Below are 24,457 nucleotides of genomic sequence, written 5' to 3'. Positions count from 1 at the left end.
CAATGGGAAGTTAACTTTTAGCAGGGGTTGTATCAGTATGTAGGGCGGGAGTGGGCGGGCGGCGGTCCGGGCGAGGCTGCAGCGTGTCCCGCGTGTCCCGCGCAGTGGATCTCCGACCGCCGTTCCGAGTGCACGCCGCGCCGCGCACGCACACCACGCACCCGTCGGTACGCGCCACGCTTACACGCACGTAACCCTACCCCCACACCCGTACCACTCAACCGCCCCCCACCCCATGTGGATACTAATTGCGCGGAGCACAAATCTTCGCAAAATTTCGTGAATAATGGACACGCGCAATTATTATTCGCGGCGTATATTCGGTGTTTGCATGCGCTTTTTCCGACTCCAAATGTTTAAAAAATATAGGTGTCTGTCGTAGTTATTGTATTTTAGTATAAACAGTCTTATATTTCTCTGTATTGACATTTTTATAGAAAAAATAAACGTCAACTTAAAAAAAATAACATTAAACAAAATAAAACCCTTTGTAGTTCAAAAACAATATCAGTCTCTTTGCGTAGTTTCGTTGAAATAAATTTACTTTATTAAATCTCCCCCCCCTTAATGCAATATCCTTTTTCTTTATCAGATAGAAGCAATAAGAAGTTATTGTATTAAAATCCCGCCGGGACCGCTGAACCGTCTTATTCATGCGAAACAATCAACTATGAACTCAAATTAAGCGACAATTATCTAATCAGTTAAATAATTTATCTCAACTTCAATAAAAAACACTAAAATCTTTAATAATTAATATATTCGATGTCCCTTTCTTAAAATGTTTGGCAGTTTTTAAACTTTCACTTTAAATAACTATAAATTATATATAGCCTTTTTATAATATTCTAAATTAAATACCTTATTTTAAAATATTTTATAGCTTACATATATTAAAGTGAAACATGTTTAATCGTGATATCAATGCTTAAATATTTCGTTAGTACAAACATTATTATATATAAATATTGTTAATTAATAAAAATCATAATATAACTATTTATGAAACTATTATTAAAAAAATCTATAAAATGTTATTAATAATCTATGGCGGTACTTTAAATTTGTTCGCGTAATATTCCGACGGATTATTTTCTTATTGTGAAGTGGCCGTTAATTTTTAAGAAATTTATCATCATATTCCATTTTCAAATAATTGTCAATTCGAACATGCATCTGTCAAAAAAAGAGAATATTTTCAAACTAAAAATAAATAAATAAACAAAAAATATATATTTAATTCAAAAACATTTTAAACAACTAAATTACATTTGTCACACTAAATTGAACCACAATCGAACGAAAAGTGAAAATTAGATTTCAATTTTAGTAGAGGTCGGAATGACAGTGACTCTATCAGATTTTATGTTTGATTGAAATGAATTTAAATAGTTTTGAGAACAGACAAGCAATTGTAATCCCGCCTTTATAAGTTTCTTATAATTAATTCTTAGTTTTTGTTCCGTCGTGGCGAGAAGTCTAAGCGTTATTTAATTAGTAAGCTCAAGCGTGTAGGAGTAGAAAAAAGTTTACCAATTATAGAAAAACCCGTGTAACTTCTTATTATACCATTTTTTCTGAACATTTAATTTTAGAAAATATATCTTGAATATTCCATCTGTAATACATATTTTTAGGCTCGATGAGAAGACAATTTTAGTGTATCTTTTTTATATGTACCGTATATTAATGACTCGATTCTTAAAAGCAGTTCTTTATCTGTTTTAATTTATTTGTATGTGATTATCATATCTAATTTTAAACGCTTTTTTGGCGGTTCTTCGCGAAAGAATATACATAAGACATTGTAGTACTATAAAATTAAAAATAAAATAAAATTTAAATGACAATATAAAATTCCAGTAAGAGACAATTATGAAAGCACTTGCATAAATTATATTATAATTTTAATATTTAATGTCCATAGCAAAGCGTTTAACAAGTACACACGACTGTCGAGCATAGCGAAATATGAAATACTTATTCAAGTTAATTGCATTACATACAATTTATAAACCAAGCGATCTCATCAAATTTAATAATAAATATTAATTTGTAGGCCAACACTACGTGATTTGTATTTTAGCTTTATTTTCTTTCTCCCTCCTTCTATTTCTCTCTCATTAAATACAATAAACCCATTTATCTTTACGAATTTTTCGCTTTACTTTTAGAAATGGTTTTCATACAACAATTATTCTGTACAATAGTAACTTCTTTTAATAATAATATTGTAGCCGTTTTATAATATGTATTATAAATAAAATAAATATGACTGAATTATATTTAATAGGTAATGACGTGAAAGTAATCTACCGCATGAACTATTTCCACTAGTCATTCATACACACACATAGACTACACATAACACGCAGTACTTGTGGAGTTAATGCAATAATGCCGATTGTTAAAAAATACAATCCAAATTTAAAAATTTCGTCCACCTTTAAAAAATAAATGACAGATTTTAGACCTACTGTCCGGACTAATTTAAACCCGAGTCCGGATTGTATTTAAAGGCCTGGCAACCCTAGTCACCACATTTACATACGAACCAAAGTAAATGTGTCAAACCATTCGCGCGGGCTTTTAACTCGACACAACATGGCCTCAAACAAACAAACGTTCATTACGACATATTGAAAGGTAACTGAAATTACGGAAACAATGGAGCATTATATACTTGCTTACTTCAATTAATTTATCGATTTTATAATTTGTCCGGTTTTTGGTTGTGATAGATAATTATCTTTTTTAAATAATAAAATCAGTAAATCAATGCTTAAATGTAACTGTAAATGTAAATGTACTAAAAATAACACAAATTATGCACATGAAAAATAACTCCGGTGTAAACAGCCAATCTTCGTTTAAGATTCATGTATCACTAGTCATCACTATCCAGTCCATCTTGGCTTTAGTATCTGCCCCATAAAAAATAATCATCAATAAAAATTAATTTAAGGTTGTTTAAGCTTTATACTTCAATAAAGAAATAAATCATTTTAATCAAAGTGAATACCAAATACAAAATGATTTTAATGAAATATACATTCGATTGTTTCAACTAATTGTAATTAATTTACAAAATAGATTCTTATCATAAATACAATCTTTTATTTGTCATGACTATAAAACTATCACGTAAAATTGTAATTCCCAAAAGCTTTGTCGACTTCATCTGCCGACAACATCCGCCAAGCCGCTTGAGGTGATTTTTTAACTCTAATGTCTCTAAGTTTCGTTTCACAAAACAATCAAATATTCTGCATTTCTTATACAATAAATCCAAACTAATTTTATAAATCCGAAAGTAACATTGTCTGTATGTCTGTCTCGCTTTCAAGCTACTGGCCCAATTGAAATTAAATTTGGTGCACAAATAGTCTAGAGTCTGAGAAATGACATAGAGTACTTTTTAATTGGAAAAAAGTGTTGTAAACAAAGAGGTCTTACTTCAATAAAATATTATAAGTTAATTTTAAAATATATTCTTATTTTCTACGCTAGCAAAGCCGCGGGTAGCAGGTAGTTTGTAATATATGTCGCAATAAGTAAGCTGTGTTAAAAAATAATCATTGCTTCAACATAATCAGGCGAAGGTACGATTCCGTCATCGCCTTAGCCACCTCGTAAACCACTTACTAAAGAGAGCTTTGATGTACGCAACCGAAATAACTGTTCGCACAACTATAAATCTTCCACTACAGTCATAAAACTGATGAGAGAAGCCCACACAATTGGTAATTGCTTCGCCTAAATTTTTATTGTTATACGTGTATTTTGAGCGCTACTTTTTTTTTCGTTATAGCACATCCAAAAGTGATAATTTTTACACATTTATTGTCCCAAAAAGTGTAATATAATTAATGAGTACATTATGAGTTATGATTATGTAATTTGTGTAATTCTATATAGATATCAGAAATATGAACCTCGTAATTCTAATACACTTTTTAAAACGACATAATCGAAAATAGAGTATTATCGTCGCCACTCCTTACACAATTTGTGTTTATAAACTTAAAAAGGAATATTAATACTACTTCAAATAATTTAGGGCCATTTATTTAAAACAAAAAAAAACAAAAGAATTAACTTAAATATGCACTTAATAATTATATCAATGACATCAACAAGTTTCTGAAAATGCCGCAATATTTTACTTTTTCATTAACAACATTATTCCATAATTTCTGTCGTAATTTCAGTGTAAGGTTTAATAAAGTTAGATGAAATTCCTTTTTTATAAGCCTGTCAACAGGCACACGTCTCATAAGAATGTTTTAGAGTTTTTACATACAGGATGAAATACATAAAACAGAATATCGTTACAAAATCAATTCTTCTTTTACCTTTAAACTATTCATTTTTATTTGATGTATATGTAACACAATAAAACGTAGAGCTTTATAATAATGTCATGGTCATGTTAAATGCTCGCAACATTTCAATATATTACAAGAAAATAGATTTAACATAGTAGGTACTAATGTTAAATGAATCAGACATTATCAATATAAATAATTATAATTCTATTATTTTGTTTTAATTTTTCACATAAATATTTAATTAAAGGTGACAAATATTATTAAAAACATAACAAATAGTATTAAACAAATATAATTTCAATACGGATATTATATATAGTTAGTAAAGTATAGTTTTAAAATAAACACAACTAAAGTAAAGATATAAAAAAATAATTTATGCATTTGGCAGGCGTCGATGCCTGATGATGATTCAAGTTAAATTAAAAGTAAATACTTTTTTTATCTCAGTATATATTTACACTGAATACTTTTCCATCGCAACCTTTTTATAGAATATCACATGAAGTTCAGATAAACCCATTCATCTGGAATATCAGATATAAAGCCTCGTGACCTTCAGTTTTTTTTTATTTACTTGGACTCCTTTTATAAATTTGTTGCCTCCATAATATACTGTATTTTATATGATTAAGAGGAATAAATATTAGTTGAATCTTTTTATATATATATAAAGTGAATATATGTCATAAAATTAAACATATACCTATGAAGTAACAAAATATACAACTACTATATTTTCTATATATATACTAAACCCTTCTAAATTAGCATTAATCAAAACTCTGCTATCATATATACAAAGCCGATAAATTGTCCGTTTGTTCAATACCACTTGAGAATAATTGATTTTTTTTAAATATGTATTCGGTAGGCCGGATATTGAGATAAGTAGTATAATTTTACAATGGCCTAAGGGTATGGAACAGTAACGATTGACAGCGGTAATACAGAGCGGAGAGACCAGTATATAATAAATAGATTTCTAACGCATGCTTAAACACAAGACTGATTAAATTTCAATTTGACATTCAATCGAAAATCGGTTATATCGACTGGAAGATTACCCATCAAGCTCTATTTCCGCAAGATGACTAAACCATTAAGACGTAACTAACAGCTGGTAACACTCAATATAAACCAATTCTATTAATATTAAGATTCATTTACGAAAATATTTAACACGTACTATCAATGTTTTCGATGTTAAAAAAAAATAATCATAAAATTTATGTTGCAAATATTTTTACAGCTTTTCGTTCGTAAAAAATATTTTACGCTGTAATTATAATGTCCTAGAAACCTTTATATTTACTTGTCTATAAAATATGTCGACTGACTTATTATCAGAGTTATATTTAAATCTATCTAGCACACGTATGTGCGCACACAGACATACCGTATTACTGTTGTTCTACGTTTGCTATATGTTCAGAGGTCGAAATTTGACAATAACGACTAACGACGACAGACAAACATATATATATATATATATATATATATATATATATATATATATATAACTCTTATTACTAAAATAATCGCTTTATTGTCAGAAGTATAGAAACAATAGCAAGGTTGTGTCAAAAAAAAGATTGTTCGATAAACAAAGAACCGAACGGTTTTGCGTTCACCTATTTATATATAGATCGTATTTATCGTCCCTGTATAAAAAAATGACAATTTATTCATACACTATCAGTAACTCGGCGCTTCACTGGGCATTCAATAAAATTTAAATCTGGATTAATGGATTAACAAAATTCAAAAAATGAATAACATATAACCATCAAAGGTTCTGCATCGGCTTTTGTTTCATAGGTTTATATAATAAAATAGGTATATAATAAATATAATATGTACTACATGGATTACATGTATAAATATGACTCATTGGCTGGAAAATCTAAATCAATGATGACGAGTTCAAATCCGTGTAAGCACCACTGAGCTTACAGGTGCTTAATTTGTGTTGAGAGTAAAATTCGTGATCTCTCCTGAACGAAGAGTGAAAAGAAGAATTCCCAATATTGGGAGATTCCAGCCTGTAACATTTCTTATATTTATAAATAAATAAATTTCGCTCTTAAATAAACTTTAAGTGATTATAACATTTATTATTTTGTAACTGTAGAATGCATAATTAATTTAAGATAAAAAAAGGGAGCTACGTAATTGGAGAAAATCAACTAGCAATCTCTCATCTTCACAATGCCATTACCAATGTAGAGTTAGATATAGACCAAAGAATATATTATCATGGTGAAAATCCATAAAACCGAATTAACACAGTCATTCAGAATGTTGTTGAAAGATAATCTGACCCGTACGCGAATACCGAACTCCATAAATCAAAATTTAAATCGTTATAGTACTGGTAACCTGAACAGGACACCAAAAGATTGTTAAGTTTATTCTACATCAAATAAAATATGTATTATAATATATATTACGACATTATTAATATAAAACCTAAGATCTTCTATAAATATAGACTCTTCATAAGCATTTTAATAATCGTCTCGTATTCTTAATTCCAAAGGTTATTATGAACAAATGTATGACATATTTGGTTATTTTTCTGGCTTTCTATTTACTTATTTAAATAATGGGTTCAAACGCAGGATCGGATATTTTAAGATTTTTGAGTTCTGACGATGACATTCCCAGTAGCAGAAATATGAAAGTGAGAAGTGGTTACCTCCGTGACATCTAAAGCCTGTATTTTGATTATCGTGCACTATAATTGTTTTCGGCCCTTAAATTGAATTAGGAGGTGAAGAAATGAATATCATCCTCCTGCTCTTATCGCAATTTTGTTTGGGGTCGGCGCAGCATGTGTTCTACTTCCATACTTCTCTGTCTGACGTCATCTCACAAGTAACATTCTTTCTAACCATATCGTCTTTCACACGATCCATCAGTCGCGTGTTCGCATCCATCCATTATTTGAGCGTTCCCTACCTCTATAACCATCCATGCCATGACAGTTGATTTCCACAAAACTTCTCGGTTACCGATGACACTTAAACACAATAGGTCTTACGTAATTGACTAGTCTCTCTTGGGAATAGCAACCATAGCCCATGACTAGTGAGGCAAAGGAATGAGGGTAAAAGAAACTTTGGCTTAAACAATACATGATATCTATGAATAGTTTTTTAAAACAGTTTTGTCAGAAAATAAATCTGATTTAGAGTAGTCGATTCTACAACATAATTAAAATCATTTTTTAATTTTAGGATTGAAGTAATTTAATTTAGTAATAGTATTAAAGTCATTGAATTATGAAAGCATATCCGTCTATAAATCACCACTCTCAATAAAAACTATTGTAGAAACGTCACAAAAGGCACATTTCAATCCTCTTAGTAAGGTTTTCTCGGGAACATTTTATGGTGATATTATGCAGGTTTAGTGAATCTTGTGTTCGTCTTCGTCGTAGTAAATTAAATTGTCGGAGCGACGTTTTAGGGGCGCTTGCTAGAAGCACAGTCTCAGAAATGTCTTAGTAATTGCTGTTGCAAAAGCTTAGCACTGACAGATTATATTAAATGAATATAATATAATACACATCTTTTGTAAACGGTTGTTAATGTTATTGGTTCTAAAAAGTAAAGTCATAGCTCACCTATTCCATCAAAGGAGAAGAAAAGGGATACAATACAGATTGAATGAAGTAGTAAAGTTGAATCATGTTACGTACTAAAAATATATATTTGAAGAACTACTTGCATATTGTTATTATAACTATTAAAATAACATATAGAATATGTTAATCTACGTTGTTATCTTATTGGGTGTTCGTATTTATACATATTTCTGAAAATTCCATAAAGAAATCAAAGTTTTTATAATTTTATAGTTTTACATCTATGATTACAAAAAAATTATCTATATATATTTATATATATGATCGGTAACGCCCAAAATAGTCCAATAGATCAGACACTAGAATCTTAATCAGTAGTAATATCTGTAGGTATTAATTAGGTGGTAGTAGTATCTATGTAAAAAATATATGTTTAAATCCCAATAAGTACGACAAAATATTTTCAAAGTTAATTTATCTTCATAATTAATTTCGTACTTAACGATGAATGAAACCTGCGTAAGTCAAATGAAATTAATTCTTCATTTACATTCTCGATAAGTTAACGTAATATTTACTTCCACAGTTTTTATTAACATCGGTCCCGAGTATTTGTAAATAATTTTTCCATCATTGATGGTTTCAGATGAAGGAATTCAATTAATTTATTATGCATGTTCAACAACCACGGAAGCGAGAGAATCTCATGTTAGATATATACCTATGTACATGCAATAATATAATACGAAATTTTCAAAATATACAAAACAGAATTAATGTTTAATTCGCAGATTGCACTGTCTATTTTCGAATATATGTATTACGAAGAAACGTGGCATACGATCGTTATTATTATTTTAATGAGATAGATGGGAGTCGTGATCGTCTAGTGGATAAAAGAGGATCACAATCAAGGGTCAAGATCGAATACGGGAAAGCATAAATGATTTATGAAGTCCCAAAACTGGGTTCAGGCTCCATTTTTAAAATTGAAGCTTTAGTTCTTATTCCATTACGCTACTCCAATATAGTTTATTGGATACTTATGAGATTTTCATAAGACATATAAAGAATGTTTTTCTTCAGTTTAAAACAAATTAGGAACATGAAATTCAGCATTACTTGCCTGGGTTATTAAATCATCGATTAGGATTAAATTTCTCATACCACTGTGGCATCTTGGTTCGTATAAATTACTTGCTATATTATGTATTATGTATAAAATTGCTTTGCGTTAGATTATAAAATCTATCTGGTGAGATTGTAAACGATCGAAAGATTGTGAATCGTATCATACTGCTTACAAATAAAAGCATATATATATAAATGATCGCATGTTCTGCAATAACATTATACAATATAGCTTAAAGTAATTAGAGTAAATTGTAAGTACTTACAAATGTCGATAGAAATTCAGAAATCTGACTGACTCCATAACAATTACAAAAATCTCTAAGTTCTACGAGGATAGAAAGAGAGATTTAAAAATATAAAATCCATTTCATAGAACATTGAAACACAAGTTGTTTATTTTGTGAAATGGTAAACTCTCCGGACCCCTCTCCTTTAATGGAGTTAGTTTAAATCGGCAAACTGACATGCCCTTCAAATAATACAACAATAAGACCCTTTCTTTATGAGCTACATCCTCTGTTTCATTTGCGACTTTGTTAATATAGTATATATATTTTACTCTGATTGCCTCGTTGATGTAGTAGTTCAACAAGACCACAGATCCAAAGGTTCTGGGTTCCAACAACAAATAAAAAATATAAAAAAACAGTTACCATTCGGAGTATCGATGCTATAAGTATATACCTAGAGAAATATAGAGTTTATGTCGTACGTAAACGAAATCTATCAAGAGGATGATAATAATGTCATTCATTCTAGTCTAAGAAAATTATTACTGTATTATACAGAGATATAACGCTTTGGTACAATAATATTAATGCTAAAATATATAGACAAGGCATACACAATTATAAAGATAATTTACCTAAAAAGGTAAAGTTACTGTTTGTTGATATTCTTTCAGTAGAATAAGCTCCCGGTAGAATTTAATAAATAAGTTATGTTTTAACATTCATTTAAATGTTGTAAAATTATACCCAATGCGATGTTTTTATACAATATTATTTATTTAAATATAAAAAATGAATATACTTATATTGTAATAAAGAAATAAAAGGAATGCCACAAATTAATTACGAAACTAATTTTAAATTCCTATTTAGCCCTCGTTTTAACCATATCACTTGTGTTAGTGGGTACGACAATAACCCATTGGGTCAGAAATGATATTTCGACTTTAACATTACTAGGCGACCCTTTTAACCATCGCGCTATTGACGTTATTTTTATTAGAATAAATTTTACATAATAACGTAAGATAAAAAATATGAAATAACATTGTACTCTAAAAATATTGCGTATGTATACATGCATATGTACTACATATGAATGTACACAATAACAGTTCCATAATAACAAATCCACGGTATATAACGTAATTTTAATATGAGCTATATTTTAATAATCATGCACAGTATCACAAAAATGGTTGCTAGTTTAATAAACGCGAATTTAACATATTTAACATATTTCCCTTCCATAAAATATTTCGACAGAATTTTAATTTCTATCTTTTTTTCATCAAGTATTGAAAATCTATGTCGATGGCTTGTGTTTGGTGATGTGCATACATTAAAATGTGAATTATTCAAGTGTGCAAATGGCCCCGAGCGAGATTCATTTGAGCATTTTTTGCTATTTCTTATAGTTTCTGCTTTGGCTTTCATTTTAATCCCTTACGAAACAAGATTGTGTACGCGTCTTGTGTTTGGTGGTAGACGATAGGTTTAATTAATTATATATAACCTATTATCTACGATAAAATAAATAAATATGAGACAACATCACATACATTCTGATCCCAATGTAAGTAGCTAAAACACTTGTGTTTTGGAAAATCAGAAGTAACAACGGTATCACAAACAAGGCAACATAGAAAACTAAAGATAATCTACATCGTCTCAGCTGGGAATCGAACCCAGGACCAGAGTGGCGCCGCACCCATGAAAACCGGTGTAATAGAAATTCTAGATCAAAAATTTTTGATTTCACATCTACGTCTACCATATGTAATACTTTTAATCACAATAATAAGTTATTATGAATCGTATACAATTATACAATCACGAAAAGCGTCGCAAATTATCGTGTTTTTGCATTATTATTATATTATATTTATTTATTACATTTTCCTTGTTTATGTTTTTAAATCATAATTTTAAGTAATTATGAATTAATTATCTGTGGTAGTGTTAAATTCTAACCAACAATGGCGATAATGAAACAATAATATTGTGTCCAACTAGGTCTATCTGAGTACGTGTTTTCACAGTAATGTAATGATAGAGAATAGAGGGTTAATTGCGACAGCGTAGTTAATCTTGCAGTATAAACAATGTTTACGCAATCCGATAACTTGATCGGATGTCTGTGATAATGCCTAATATTATATTTTGTAGTAGACACCTAAGTATAGTACGACACGACTTAGATGTCGCATCAGCAAAATTCGTAAAACCGATCACATCCGAATTAAGTACGCTATCCCAAATTATCAATATTTATTTCTCATGCGAATATGATCTTTGCACAAATGTAATAACTTGTAACATCATATGACCTAATATATTCGTCAATTTGACGCGTCGATTTACAAGCACTTGCTTTCTCTGACGCGTGAATCTATAGCGACCAATAGCGTCGAATGGCGCGATAGGGAGCTCTTTCTATTGGTTGTGTAAATCGACAATAATCGGATCTATTTTCATTCCATTTCCTTTTCCGATGCTACATCTAATTTGTGTCGTACTATACATCTATAAAGTAATATAAAACCTCTTTAATAGACTTAAAAAAGCAAGGTTATGTTTTCGATACGGAGTTAATTTTATTGAATATATTTATATCTCGTTTTGGAAGCTTTCTTCGTTATGTAATTTGTCTTTATATGCTATAATTGATGATTTAATTTCATTATTAATAAATTTAGGAACCAATTTAGGTTCTGTGAATATTTCTCGATAGAAAAAATCCAGAATTTATTTAATTGTCTGTTCTTTGGGGTTTGTGAATTTAATCAACTAAAACCGACGCTTGAAGTATACTGGAGTGATATACTATATTATAATATTTCTTGAAACTCAGTTTTAAAATATTTTTCATCCTTCTATTAAACACCAATAAAAGGCCAAATCGAAATTAGTACTAAAAATATATTCTACTTTTAATTCGAAACTTACGTAAATGTGTTTACTACGTGCGTTCAAATTATAACAGTAGTTATTATAACTAAAATCAGGATAAACACAATTAACTTAAATAACTATAAGGCTTTATTTGAATTTATAATAAATTTCGACACGCAGATAACTCAATTCGTTTATACTAATTGAAGTCCTCATTGAAATTAATTATTTACTATTATTGATTCACTGACGTATTGTGATATGGCAATCATTGAATAAATAACGTATTATACCAAAATGCTAAAAAGAGCACGATATGATCATTTAGAATTATACAGATTCATAACACAAACACATAAACGTATTCGGAAATCATTAAAGTCATCAAAATCAGAATATACTTTTTCGAGTAGGCTTTGTTTATCAAGCACTTTTGAATCGTCATTTAACAACTATAATTTAGTGAAACTACCACCGGTTAAGAAAGTACATTCTACTGTGATGAACCGCCATGAAACATACCGGCAATGCATTGGTAGGGACGAAGGTTTTAAATTAAGAAGACAATGAAATAATATAAAGTGTGTTTATATATGAATTATACGTAAACAAATAAAAATATAAATAAAAATATCATATACGAACTATATAAAACTTGGAGTTTTTTCTTTTCTTGATAGAACACAACCAACAAGCTTGAGATGTGCAATAAATTAAAAACTAGCAATTAAAATAAACAAGAGCACGGATATTTAGTATATTGAGATTAAATAATAAACAATAATATATAAAACAAAATCACGTCGGATGTAAACGAACATAAATAAATTTTTCTGAAGAAAAAAATAAACAGAATATAGAAGAGAAAATATTTGTAATCTGTAATATTAATTGCACTAAATGCTGTTTACAAATAACAAATTAAATAATAAATAATAATTTCTATATTTTTACCGTCAAAATTTATATTAAGAATATTTAGGTTTAGGATGATTAATACACACCAATATATATGTATAATCATAATTTTCATTAAGGTTACAACAATTACATACAAATATAAATTTAAAAAAAAACTGTACAAATCATCAATTCGGAATGACGACTAGATCAGAAACATTTCCCCGTTGAATCGAAATTCTGATCCACTGCGCAAAAAATGGACCAACTCTTCTGTCATCAGAGGGGCCAATAATGCGACGTTTTATACTTTCAATGAATGTTTTTGCACTACTAATGCATTATAAAAATAATAATTTGTCTATATCTTACTGTTACGTAGGTACTGTGTACTGTTCAAGACGCATACTCTAATTATCGAATACAATCTACTCTATGACAGTTTATTAGAAGTTGTTCTTTCATTTATAATTTTATATTTCCTTAAATTACTTTCACTCATGAGTGCTAACATTTACTGTTCATCTTATTGTCTCCAGTGTTAACATATTTTATAAACATTAAACGCGTCAATCGCAGATAATAAATATAATTTTTTGTGAGTAATATTTACTTAAAAGAGGATAATCTTAGCTGATGTGCTATTTGTTGTCTTTATTTAATACAAAGACATACTATTAAATAAATGGGAATATTATTGGTGTTGGTCGCTTATGTTTTACAACTTATAATCCTAAGGCAATTATACTCATATTATAGATAGTCAATGTACGTAATATGTACTGATTTGACTTTACTTTTTATGTTAGTGAAATTGAAAATTTTAATTGGAACTAAATTAAATATGATTTATTTACTGATACTATCAAATGTTAATGAACTCTTGTTCTAAGAGTAATATACTCAAGCAGAATAAAGTTGTCGCTAAAATGGATCCTAGCTGAAATAAAGCCCATGAAAACACACTAAAACAAAGATAAACTTTTCACATTCGCTCGCAAATTGGTGTTATGCAAAATCAAGCGAACGTAGTTTGGGGTAAAAAAATAACTTTTTCGCTGACTGAAAATAGACGAGTATCGATTTTGTGCAAAAATATAAAATAACAAAATAGGTCAATCCGTCCGTGTAAATAAAAAACCCGGTATGATTTTTATATGCGCTCTCTTTTAGAACAGCTGTTGTAGCTTTTTTATCGAATACAGCTCCCGAAACCTTTGTATAGCAATTTTAGTTATTTCATTCTCTTTGATAAAATTTTCGCTTACGTTGCGGTTCTAACGTCGCGTCGCTCACACAACTCTGTCAGTTTTTGTTGGGAATATTTGCTCACAAAAACGTTCGAAAAACTTCAACTGACGTTTGAAAATATTTTGTTAATTTACAATCAAGAAACCTGGAGTAATTATTTGACTGCAAATTGATGCTGTATAATCAAAATACAAAGTAAATTTATCAAACTTGTAATAACTTATAATAATTAATAAGTCGCACAAATAAGATACCCTTCAAGAAGACAAAAGAATGAACGAAATTAATTTTCAATATTGGGTGCAAAACAAAACATTCTGCAAGTACATTACATTGGTTTCCTCATAAACGGTAAAATGATAAGTGAAAAACAAGTATTGTAAAAGGCGGGCGGTTTCCTAACAGCGTAATTAAACCCGAAGCTCAGGGCCCACACTCCGAGCCAAGTGATATTTAGGGTCCCTCGACACCATTCTTCCCTTTATTACGAGCCTTTTAACTTTGCTACGTTTTATTGCCCTTATTTCTTATATATTATCTTTCACACTTCACTCCACAATTTAGAATTCCTTTTGAAATAAATCCTCTTTTATGAATATTAGCTTCAAATTTTTCTCGACGATGATTTTTCTTTTATTTCTTACGTTTTATTTACCCTAATCTTAATTATTTACAAAGCATTAGAAATTGCGGTTCGTTTTATAAATGGGAGTATCGTTTTTAAATTTAAATAACACAATCATATAAAATACATACATCGGAGATTCACTGTTCATTTCAATGTGAAATTGATTAAGTATTTATGGTTAAATTAAAAAGTGGTATAAAAATCAACAACAAAAATAATGGTTTATTTTCTTCTAACCTTCTGAGTCGGAGACAATGTTGAAATTAATATTAAAACGTGTTTATAACTTTTCCCTTCTCCCGAAGTTTACGAGATAACAAAAAACGTCGAGGGACTGTCCGAAATTCGATAATTGTGATGTATCACTTTGCGAATGGATCCTTACACCCCGGGGCATACATAGCCCATAACTTACACTCTAAAATAAGTTTTATTTCAATACGAAATGTAAGCAAAACTCAATATATGTACGAATTTCAAATTAGTAAGAACATACTATATTTTAAAAAGGGAATCCTGAACAAAACTAATGTATTTAAGATTTTAAATTAGCATGTTTATTTATATTATTACAGTTATTAAAAACGGGATATCAACTATGTTTTTTCTATTTTTATTTAATGGAGCTCGATATTTCGACACTATCTACGAATGTCTTGTTCAAATAAAAATAGAAAGCATGGTAAATATCTCGTTTTTATTAACTGTAATAATAAAACTAATGTACCCACTCGGCTTTATCAAATTTTGTTTATTTTAGTGTGACCAGTTAAAGAATATTGTTTTCGTCTTCAGAGACAAAACGTTCTAATGTAGGGCCAAATGTGTACAAATGTCGCTAGTTTTAGCCGAACTTAAAGCAAGCCCGAACTCTCTAAAACATTAACTCGATACGAGCAAACTTAATCGAGTGGCTAAAGTAAATTTCGATTAGTTGTTAGTTACTGCTCTTGTATTAATTCGTGCTCGCAACGCCAATAACTGTCAATAAACTTTGTACATTACTGAGACGTCTACTAAGTTTATTCGGAGGATGTATGATAAGTACAGTTAAATCTTATCGAGCATCACGGATATGAGGGCGAACTCTGCCCCGGGCTCTAATTTGAGATAACGCAAAATTCATAATGATATATTTTAAAAGAAATTCTTCAACCAAATCGGGTTAAAATAATATCGCCATATTTATCTGACTTAAAAATAATAAAATAAAATAATATCCAGTGTAATTATGCGATTTTTGTTTTTTCCACTTAATTTTAGGAATGATGGCCGTATTAAGTGTTGTCTTCTCTCGAAAAAAATATGGATCAAAATGATTATAAAAACTGTAAATCAATTTTTTTTATTCTTTTTTGTAATTTGTTCTAGAAATTCTTCGAAAGATATTCTTGATATTCTAGAAATTGTTTAACCGTAGTATTATTTTAAATCTACTGAAGACAGAACAAAGACAATAGCAGAGCGCGCTTAACCACAAGTAACAGCTTATTTTAAATATCGTTCTGCATTCAACATATTCTCTAGCAAATTATATTATATATAGAAACTTCTTTGTCCTATTTTATTATCTTTACTATCTATATAAATGCGTAAATAAATCGATCTGTGTGTCTGTCAAGATTAAAACACCGAACCGAATTTGATGAAATTTAATATGAAACTAATCTATCTACAGCCACTCCCCAAAACGCGGGTAAAGCCGCAGGCGAGAACTAGTAATTCAACAACAACAATTAACAACAACCTGTAAATTCCCACTGCTGGGTTAAAGGCCTCCTCTCCCTTTGAGGTGAAGGTTTGGAACATATTCCACCACGCTGTTCCAATGCGGGTTGGTGGAATACACAGGTGGCAGAATTTCTATGAAATTTGTCCTTCACCGGTGAGCACGAGATGAATTATAAAGACAAATTAAGCACATAAATCAGCGGTGCTTGCCTGGGTTTGAACCCGGAATCATCGGTTAAGATGCACGCGTTCTAACCACTAGGCCATCTCGACACTATAAATGTTATAAAGGAACTTTTATATTTTATTAAAAGAGGGCTCGTTCCCCTTTTACGATTCCACCTTAGTGTGTCTGAGTAGATTTTCATGTAGAGACGTAATCTGTTTCCAATAGGCTTTAATAATCTATAACGGCATGGATGAAGGGATTTCTCATAACCCCGTACTGCATAAAGCGACGGCCCATTTGGCAAACTAAACGAAAAGTAGTAACTTTTCATTTATGATGCGTTTTATTTTTCTTGTTAATATTAATATAAGAGTTTAAGTAAAGAAACGCAATGTAATACATATTCCGAATATTACGCAACATTTGAAACAATATTTTACATACGACTCTTCTGCTGTATAAAAATAATATTATTAATATCAATAGACTAGAAGTCGCGCGCGACTTCGTTTGCGTTTTAGGATGTTGGTTGTCATGTGTCAGGCAAAAAAGTAGCCTGTGTCCTTTGTTGGAGTTTAAGTTTGCTTCATACCAAATTTCATCATATTCGGTTCAGCGGTTTGATCGTAAGGTCGGAGCGACAGAAAGACAAAGTTACTTTCACATTTATAATATTAATATAGATTATTTCGGATCTTATTTGCAAAGTGAAAAATTATTTAATTTCAAAAATGTTAGCGGACCACGAACGGGCTACCTGATGGCAAAAGATTGTGATGTAAGGACATAAAATATTTTAAAAATGGACACTATAAAAGTTTTTGACTGTAGTATCACTCACCTTCCAAACTGTTGCCGATACTGTTAACAGTGATATTTAATATGACTGTTTACCAATATAATAAGGTAAGAAACTTTATTTCGGACTATTTTAAATTCAGCATTGCGAAGAATGTTGCTTTAATATGGAACTTATTTCAAAATCTAAATAAGTAGGTTTTTTTTACAGTAAAATATAATCATTCAAATACCATTCCCTATCGTCATAAAACCTCATAAAACCTCGTTAAAGTCATAATATATATGTAAGACTTAATTATAACACATATAGCTTGCAGCAAGATAGAAACAAAAGAACGTAATTATTTTTCTCAAGTAAGAAATCTCGGAAATAAAAACAAAACAATATTTTAATATCATTATGATATTGAAACAGACCCCATTAGTAACGCTCCACCAACCGTGTTTTTGCACTTGACAGTAGACTCGCCCTACGCGTTGAAATAGCTATTGTTACCTGTTATACAATGTCTACACATAGGGATTGGTAGATGCATTTATATTTTATAATGTTTTGTTTCAATATTTATAAACTTTCCATGAATGTTTAAAACTCATGATTACAACAAATACCTGAATCCATACCTACCATACCTGCTATTCAAAGAGATGTAACGATAAGGCAAAAACGTCAGTTTGATATTATCTAAAAGGCGTCGAGGCAAGAGTTCTGTTTTATGCAGACTTGTCAAAGTAACAGAGACAGCCATTTTCCAGCTACGGCTAGGCTCTAGGTCACTTAACCGGGTCAAAGCTGGGGCTTTCAACTTGAAACACTGTGATTATCTCTTTTCAATACGTTATTTGTAAAATAATTAAATAATAATATATTTTCAATGTATACGTACATTAACTTTTTAAATATAATTTAATGAATAGTGATAGTCTAAAATTACAAAGTATTATGAAGATTTATTTTGTAAAAACAAAATAAATAACAAAACATCAAAATATAGTAATTTAACAAATATATTTAATAAATAAATAAATCCGTTATCGCCCCAGCTGACAACCCTTACCGCGCAGCCTTGGGGACCTGTTGATATATCGATTGAGATTTTGTATGATTATATTACGGTTCGCTTTTGTGAGCTTCGGATAACCGAACCAGCATTGGCTGTAAATTGCGATAGCGGCCTTTGATTCTCGATTACTATATACACTGAAAAGTAAATAGACAGAAGAATTATTCTATGTACATTGTGCTTTTAAACTGCACACATAAGGTAACTATTTATTTTAATACGATTAGTGTTCATTTACTTATTTATTTGCGGATTTGAATTTAATCTCTTATATCAATTTAAGTCTAGTTTATTCGAATCTAGGACCTGTTACAGTAAAAGACTATTATTTACTTGTACATAGAAACATTATTAATTTTAACCTTTAGCCAAAATATTTAATAGCAAGCTGAGTAGCTGATCGTAAGTAAATATATATCAGAGGTACCCAGACCGAGGTCAAAACTCCGACTATAGTCATTTATCTATTTGTTATTTTCATTGCATTAATAGTATTACCGTAGGATTTTTTTTATTTGTACAACTTTATTTACATAAAATTTATTAACATTAATTCCTTAAAGAATACAATTTTCTGAACCGGGTAATCGAACCCAAGCCAGGTATCCTAAATTAATAAATATTCTATCATACCTTTGGATATCAAAATACCGAATTCCATGATGCTCGAAGCATTTTGGTATATAATTCCGGTTATAAAAATTTATAGTAGTTTTATGACATTGAAAGGTTAATAAAACATCTTACGTACATCCATTAAACATTTCAAAGGAAATCAAAGCGTTGGACCCAGAATTTTGTTTAAATTTCGCTCAAATAAACAGGGATTTTAAGAATCTTATTCTCGGAGAATCTTAAACGATCTCTGTCTTATGACGAGCTATTTGATCTCACATAACAACCTTTCTGCCTTTGTTTGGAACACATCAAACTGACGTCATATTAGTAATGAGCTACATAAATAAAACATAATTCAAACTGAATATATAATAAAGCACAGAAACAACATACTTATCTTTATAAGTATGTTTGTTTTATTTTTAATCTTTATCAAAACTTCATAAAATAACCTATTATTTAAAAATCGAATTTAACATCAAAAACAGCTGTATAATGATATAATTTAAGCTTTATTTAATAACATTAAATCCATCTGAAGCTATATTCTAATCCGGAGTCTAAATATTACTTGATCGATGCTACGAGAATGCTCGTTAAATCCGCTACGAACCAATACAAATATGATATCTACCTTAAAGGCAAATATTCTAAGAATACACGTAAAGTGTATGTGACATCGTTTATAAAGTTTACTAACAGCCCATTAAATATCCTCGTGAACCTGTAGGAAGACCTCTGCTGTTAGGAATTTTTATACTGATATTGATATGTGGTTTACATTTTACTTTGTAGTATAGCTTTCTAAGGCTGCTCTGGAGTTAGTTTTCTCTTATTCTAATATATAACTAACTGTATTAGCTGGTGGCATATTCAGATAACAATGGTCAATGTTTCATGGCCAATATCCATAAGCGGTGGTGACCACTTACCATCCTTATCTACCAAATTGTCTGCTTCATGTTTTAAAGCAAAAAATAAAATTTATTGTCAAAGTCTCTTAATGGGTATGGGCCTATTTTAATTTAAGTTCATTTCAAAATACAAAATATTATCTGCATTGCGAGTAAGAGAGCTGATAAAAGCATATCAAGGATAAAATGTTTAATATGAGACACCGATATAGTATTAAATATATAAAATAACAATCAGCCTTAAATAAGCTTGTGCAAAAAAAGTTATTTGAAAAAAGAACTTATAAATAAACCTATGACATACAATTTAGAAACAGATGATAAATAATTTGTTAGTTCATTATTTCAATAAGAAAGACAGAATAAAGTTAGTTATAATTAACTGCATATTACATCTATTCTAACTAACATGATTTTAATTAAGCCAAATGTTAGCGAATATAATTCAAAATCCAGTATAAATTTGTATGTTGAACAAAATTAAGTGTAGGTTGTAAAGGCATTCACTATATTCAAAACCACCTGCAGAGCATTTCTTAATTAAAGTGAATGGAGGTGTCTGGCTGCACTGAAGTGGCGTACTTCAAATTCTACTTACAAAATATAACATAGTAGGTTCGGATTTTATATTTCATATAAAAAACAAATTATTTATTTATTAATAATATTTTTGTATCATTTTCATTGCATAGGCAACATATTTTACGTGTAAGAAACATGTACCGTATAAAAAGAGGAAGAGCATGGTTCAATAGGTACGTACGTTGAAAAATAATTTTGGATAACTACCGCTTCGAACATTTATTTTATCTTTCATATCGTATTTTTCCGAGCTTTATTACAGTTTTTTATACTTAAAATATGTTAGATAGCATGCCTCTGTTTAAACAAATAAATAATTGTCAATCCTATAGCCATGATGCGGCGCGGTTCAATGGCCATCGCCGGCGGCGGCGAGCCCTTGATCGTGGTGGAGGAGAGTGGGGCTGAAGACGCCGAATCTTACCGGTCCCCCGTACCCATCCGTGGGTTCTCTGAGGACCAAGAGTCTCCACCAGATCCATACCACCTGTCGCCGTGGCGCGAAACTCGCAAGCACTCTCTTCCAACGCCGTCATGCACGTCTGGACCTACTGCTAGTCAGGTATCATTTGAAATTAAGAAATTATATTTGTATAAGAAAATACTTTTCACTAAAATTTTTAAATATATTTAAATAATTTTCCCTTTTATTTTACTCTATAATATATAGATACAAAAATTATAAAATTACTTTAATTAAATGAGTTTATAAGTTTCATTGTAAAATTACTTTGTAAACGTGCCAGGTGCGACGATTATCGGAGCGTGGAGAGGGTGTGGCGCGTGAGGCCCGAGAAGCAGCTTTCTTGGCCACTTTAAGCCAAGCTCCGCCCAAGCCTGGAGGCCGAAGGTAATTGAAGTCGGAGCGAATAAACCAAAACGTTATATTTCATTTGTACGATGAGTATTTTTCTTTTTAGACATTCCGTTGTGACAATATCGAGAGTGCCTCAGGCGCTCTTCGGTCGAGGTCGTCGTGAATCAATTGCGGCTTTTCCTGCTCTTTCCCGTCGTCGAGACTCGGGTGCGAAAAAATGTAATGCTAAGTTTTCATTCTCATAGTAGAAAAAAATAAAAATCTTTATTAAAATAATTCATATGCTCAATGGTTATAGGTCCACCAGCTACTGACAATCTGGGAAGCACGCACAACCTTCAACTGGATATTATGGACGATATCGTTCAAGCACGCAAAGTACGAATGCGTCTCTGGAACACGTCAAACGAAAGAGTTTGCGAAGTTCAACCTCTCGATGAACGGTCTCCCATGAGTAGTTCCGTCAGATACACAAAAAGTGGACGTCGACACTCGGACTTCATTGGGTCACCATTGCCACCCATTCCAGCACGTCGTCGTGCTTCAGAAATGCCTCCTCCTATACCGCCGCGGGCCGGAGCGGGTGTTGTTTGCACTGATACAGATCTCAAGCTTATGTTAAATGCTCTGACTTCTTCTGCTACAGAAATAGATCGATGCGGTAAGCCTGACCGCAATAGACGACTGGCTGATATGCGCTCTAGCAGTTTCGATGCGTCTACATTACGTGAAAAACTATCAGAATCGGGAACGACTTGGTTTACTCGGCGACATCAGACACTTGCAACTAAGAAGAAAGAAAATGAGACAAAGAAACCAAGAGTGACATTCGCACCAGATGCTAAGCCAGCAACAGGAGATGCAGCCGCTGTCGTGTGGGACAAGCCATCGGGCTCAGTAGTTGACGCAAGCGCACTCGGAAGCGCTATTGAAGTATTCCTACGTAGTGGCAATACTGTCAATCCCGGACCATCGACGTCCGGTATACCAGGGCCGCAAGTAACCAAATCGAAACCCGACAATGAAGCACGACCGAGCACAAGCCGAGCGGGGCGCAGTGAAGGTGAGCGCTGGTTCATAAACAGATCCGAAGAAGAAGAGGGCTGCGATGCATCTCTATGCTCATCGCTGAAAGATCTTTTTGTGTAAACAAAGAAGAAAAATTAAAAATTCTTAACATAATACCTATTTGTCAAGTACTGAATTATTTCTCGGGCGGCAAGTGAGAACAACTCGAGGTTTCTCACCGTCGCCTTTGATGTACCTTACTTTATAAATCTTTCAATGTGATAGACTGCACGCTGGATGCCAGCGCCGGTCGTCCCGAGTCGACTCACGACCGACGCTCGCTCTGCGTTCAATTATTTTTAGAGTAAAATCTATTTTCATTGTAAAATTTTTGATATTAGCAATCAAATTATTAGAATTATCGTTAGTTAGAAAATTGTAAGTATTTGTAATGACCGGACGCGCACTTTCCACGTCGCGCTCAACGCGACCTCCCACCGCGCGCTCCGGACCCCGCCCCGTCTCGTTGTCGACAGTCTATGTCTTGTAATCAAATGTTAACCATTAAAAAATTTAACTTTATCATTGTATAGCAGATAATTAAAAGGACGTCGCGTCGGGAGAAACGTACGCTTAAAAGACGAATATGACTTTCGTCATTTATGAATAAAGTTTTTATCGATGTTCTTGGGCATTTTCATTTCCTTTCAATGTTTTTTTTTAATTGGCAAAAGAATAGTATGTACTGAGCCTGTAAATATATAATTTATAAATTATCAAATGATAAATCATTAATTATAGAAGATTTCAATGTATGTTTAAATTTAGTGTATGTATTAACAATTACAATGTTAATCAACAATATATGTATTAAAGACTTCTTAAAAATTACTTTGAAGTTTTTAATTTAACCATATTTAAAAATCAAAAAAATTAATACAAAGAACTCTTTTAATCTATTAATTATTTACATTATCGACTAAATTAATTTTACAAATTACATTTTCATTTCATTTACATTAACTGAAATTGAGTTAAACATCTTGTCTTGTTTTAATATTTATGAACTTACATTTAGCAACCGAAATAGTAAATTCATCAATTACAAGTATTCAAGTTTTTCTATCCAACCTATGTATTACTTTTTTCTCTTGACATTTGTTAAGAGCCTATTTTTACTATAATTCTGGAATACAATATTTCACTGTGAACTATGTCGTAATCAGAGATTACAATAAGATGAATTATTTTAATTAAATAGAAATATTTACTGATAAGGATAGCCATTTTAAAATATCCACAAGTCAAGACAATAAATACCTACTTTACAGTTAATTCAGACCCCAACAGTTGAAATTACCCTTTAATATTCAATTACGTCTTTTTGCGGATAAACGTTTCCATTAGCCGTAGGAAAACTTTGTTTTAAAATCAAAGAACAATCGACCTTAATTAACATTTCCAGCGAACTCAAATAGCAGACACTCATGTTAATTGCGTAATTATTGATTGTGTATTTCTGTGAAACAAAGAGCTCGCCTTCAGACAAAGCATATACAATTTTTGTTCATTTCAACAAAAAGTGTTTTGATTATTTTACTTAAGGCTTATTGTTGAAAGCCATAATCGACTAACTATATTTGTATTATGTTTTTTAATGATTAATAAAATTTTTTGTATCACAACTCACAGTACTCATCACGCTGTTCAAAATTAATACAAACCTTTCAGCATTATATACCTTGCATCCTTATCATACGTAAACAAAATAAGTATATTGTCCTAATGTACA

At 30.9% G+C, this 24,457-nt stretch overlaps 1 protein-coding gene across 1 annotated transcript; it reads left to right on the top strand.

The window, feature by feature from the left end:
• The first annotated feature begins 114 nt into the window (after positions 1–114).
• On the top strand, positions 115–23,447 carry LOC124532409. Its single transcript, XM_047107311.1, has 5 exons — positions 115–167; positions 21,173–21,402; positions 21,587–21,690; positions 21,761–21,876; positions 21,956–23,447. Exons 2-5 carry the CDS (start codon positions 21,175–21,177, stop codon positions 22,804–22,806), a joined length of 1,299 nt encoding a protein of 432 aa, XP_046963267.1. The 5' UTR covers positions 115–167; positions 21,173–21,174; the 3' UTR covers positions 22,807–23,447.
• The last annotated feature ends 1,010 nt before the right edge of the window (positions 23,448–24,457 follow it).

Source organism: Vanessa cardui, chromosome 9 (assembly GCF_905220365.1).
Source record: "Vanessa cardui chromosome 9, ilVanCard2.1, whole genome shotgun sequence".
Lineage (NCBI taxonomy): Eukaryota > Metazoa > Arthropoda > Insecta > Lepidoptera > Nymphalidae > Vanessa > Vanessa cardui.
Note: the sequence above shows the minus strand (reverse complement) of the source record. Positions and strands in the feature narration are given on the sequence as shown.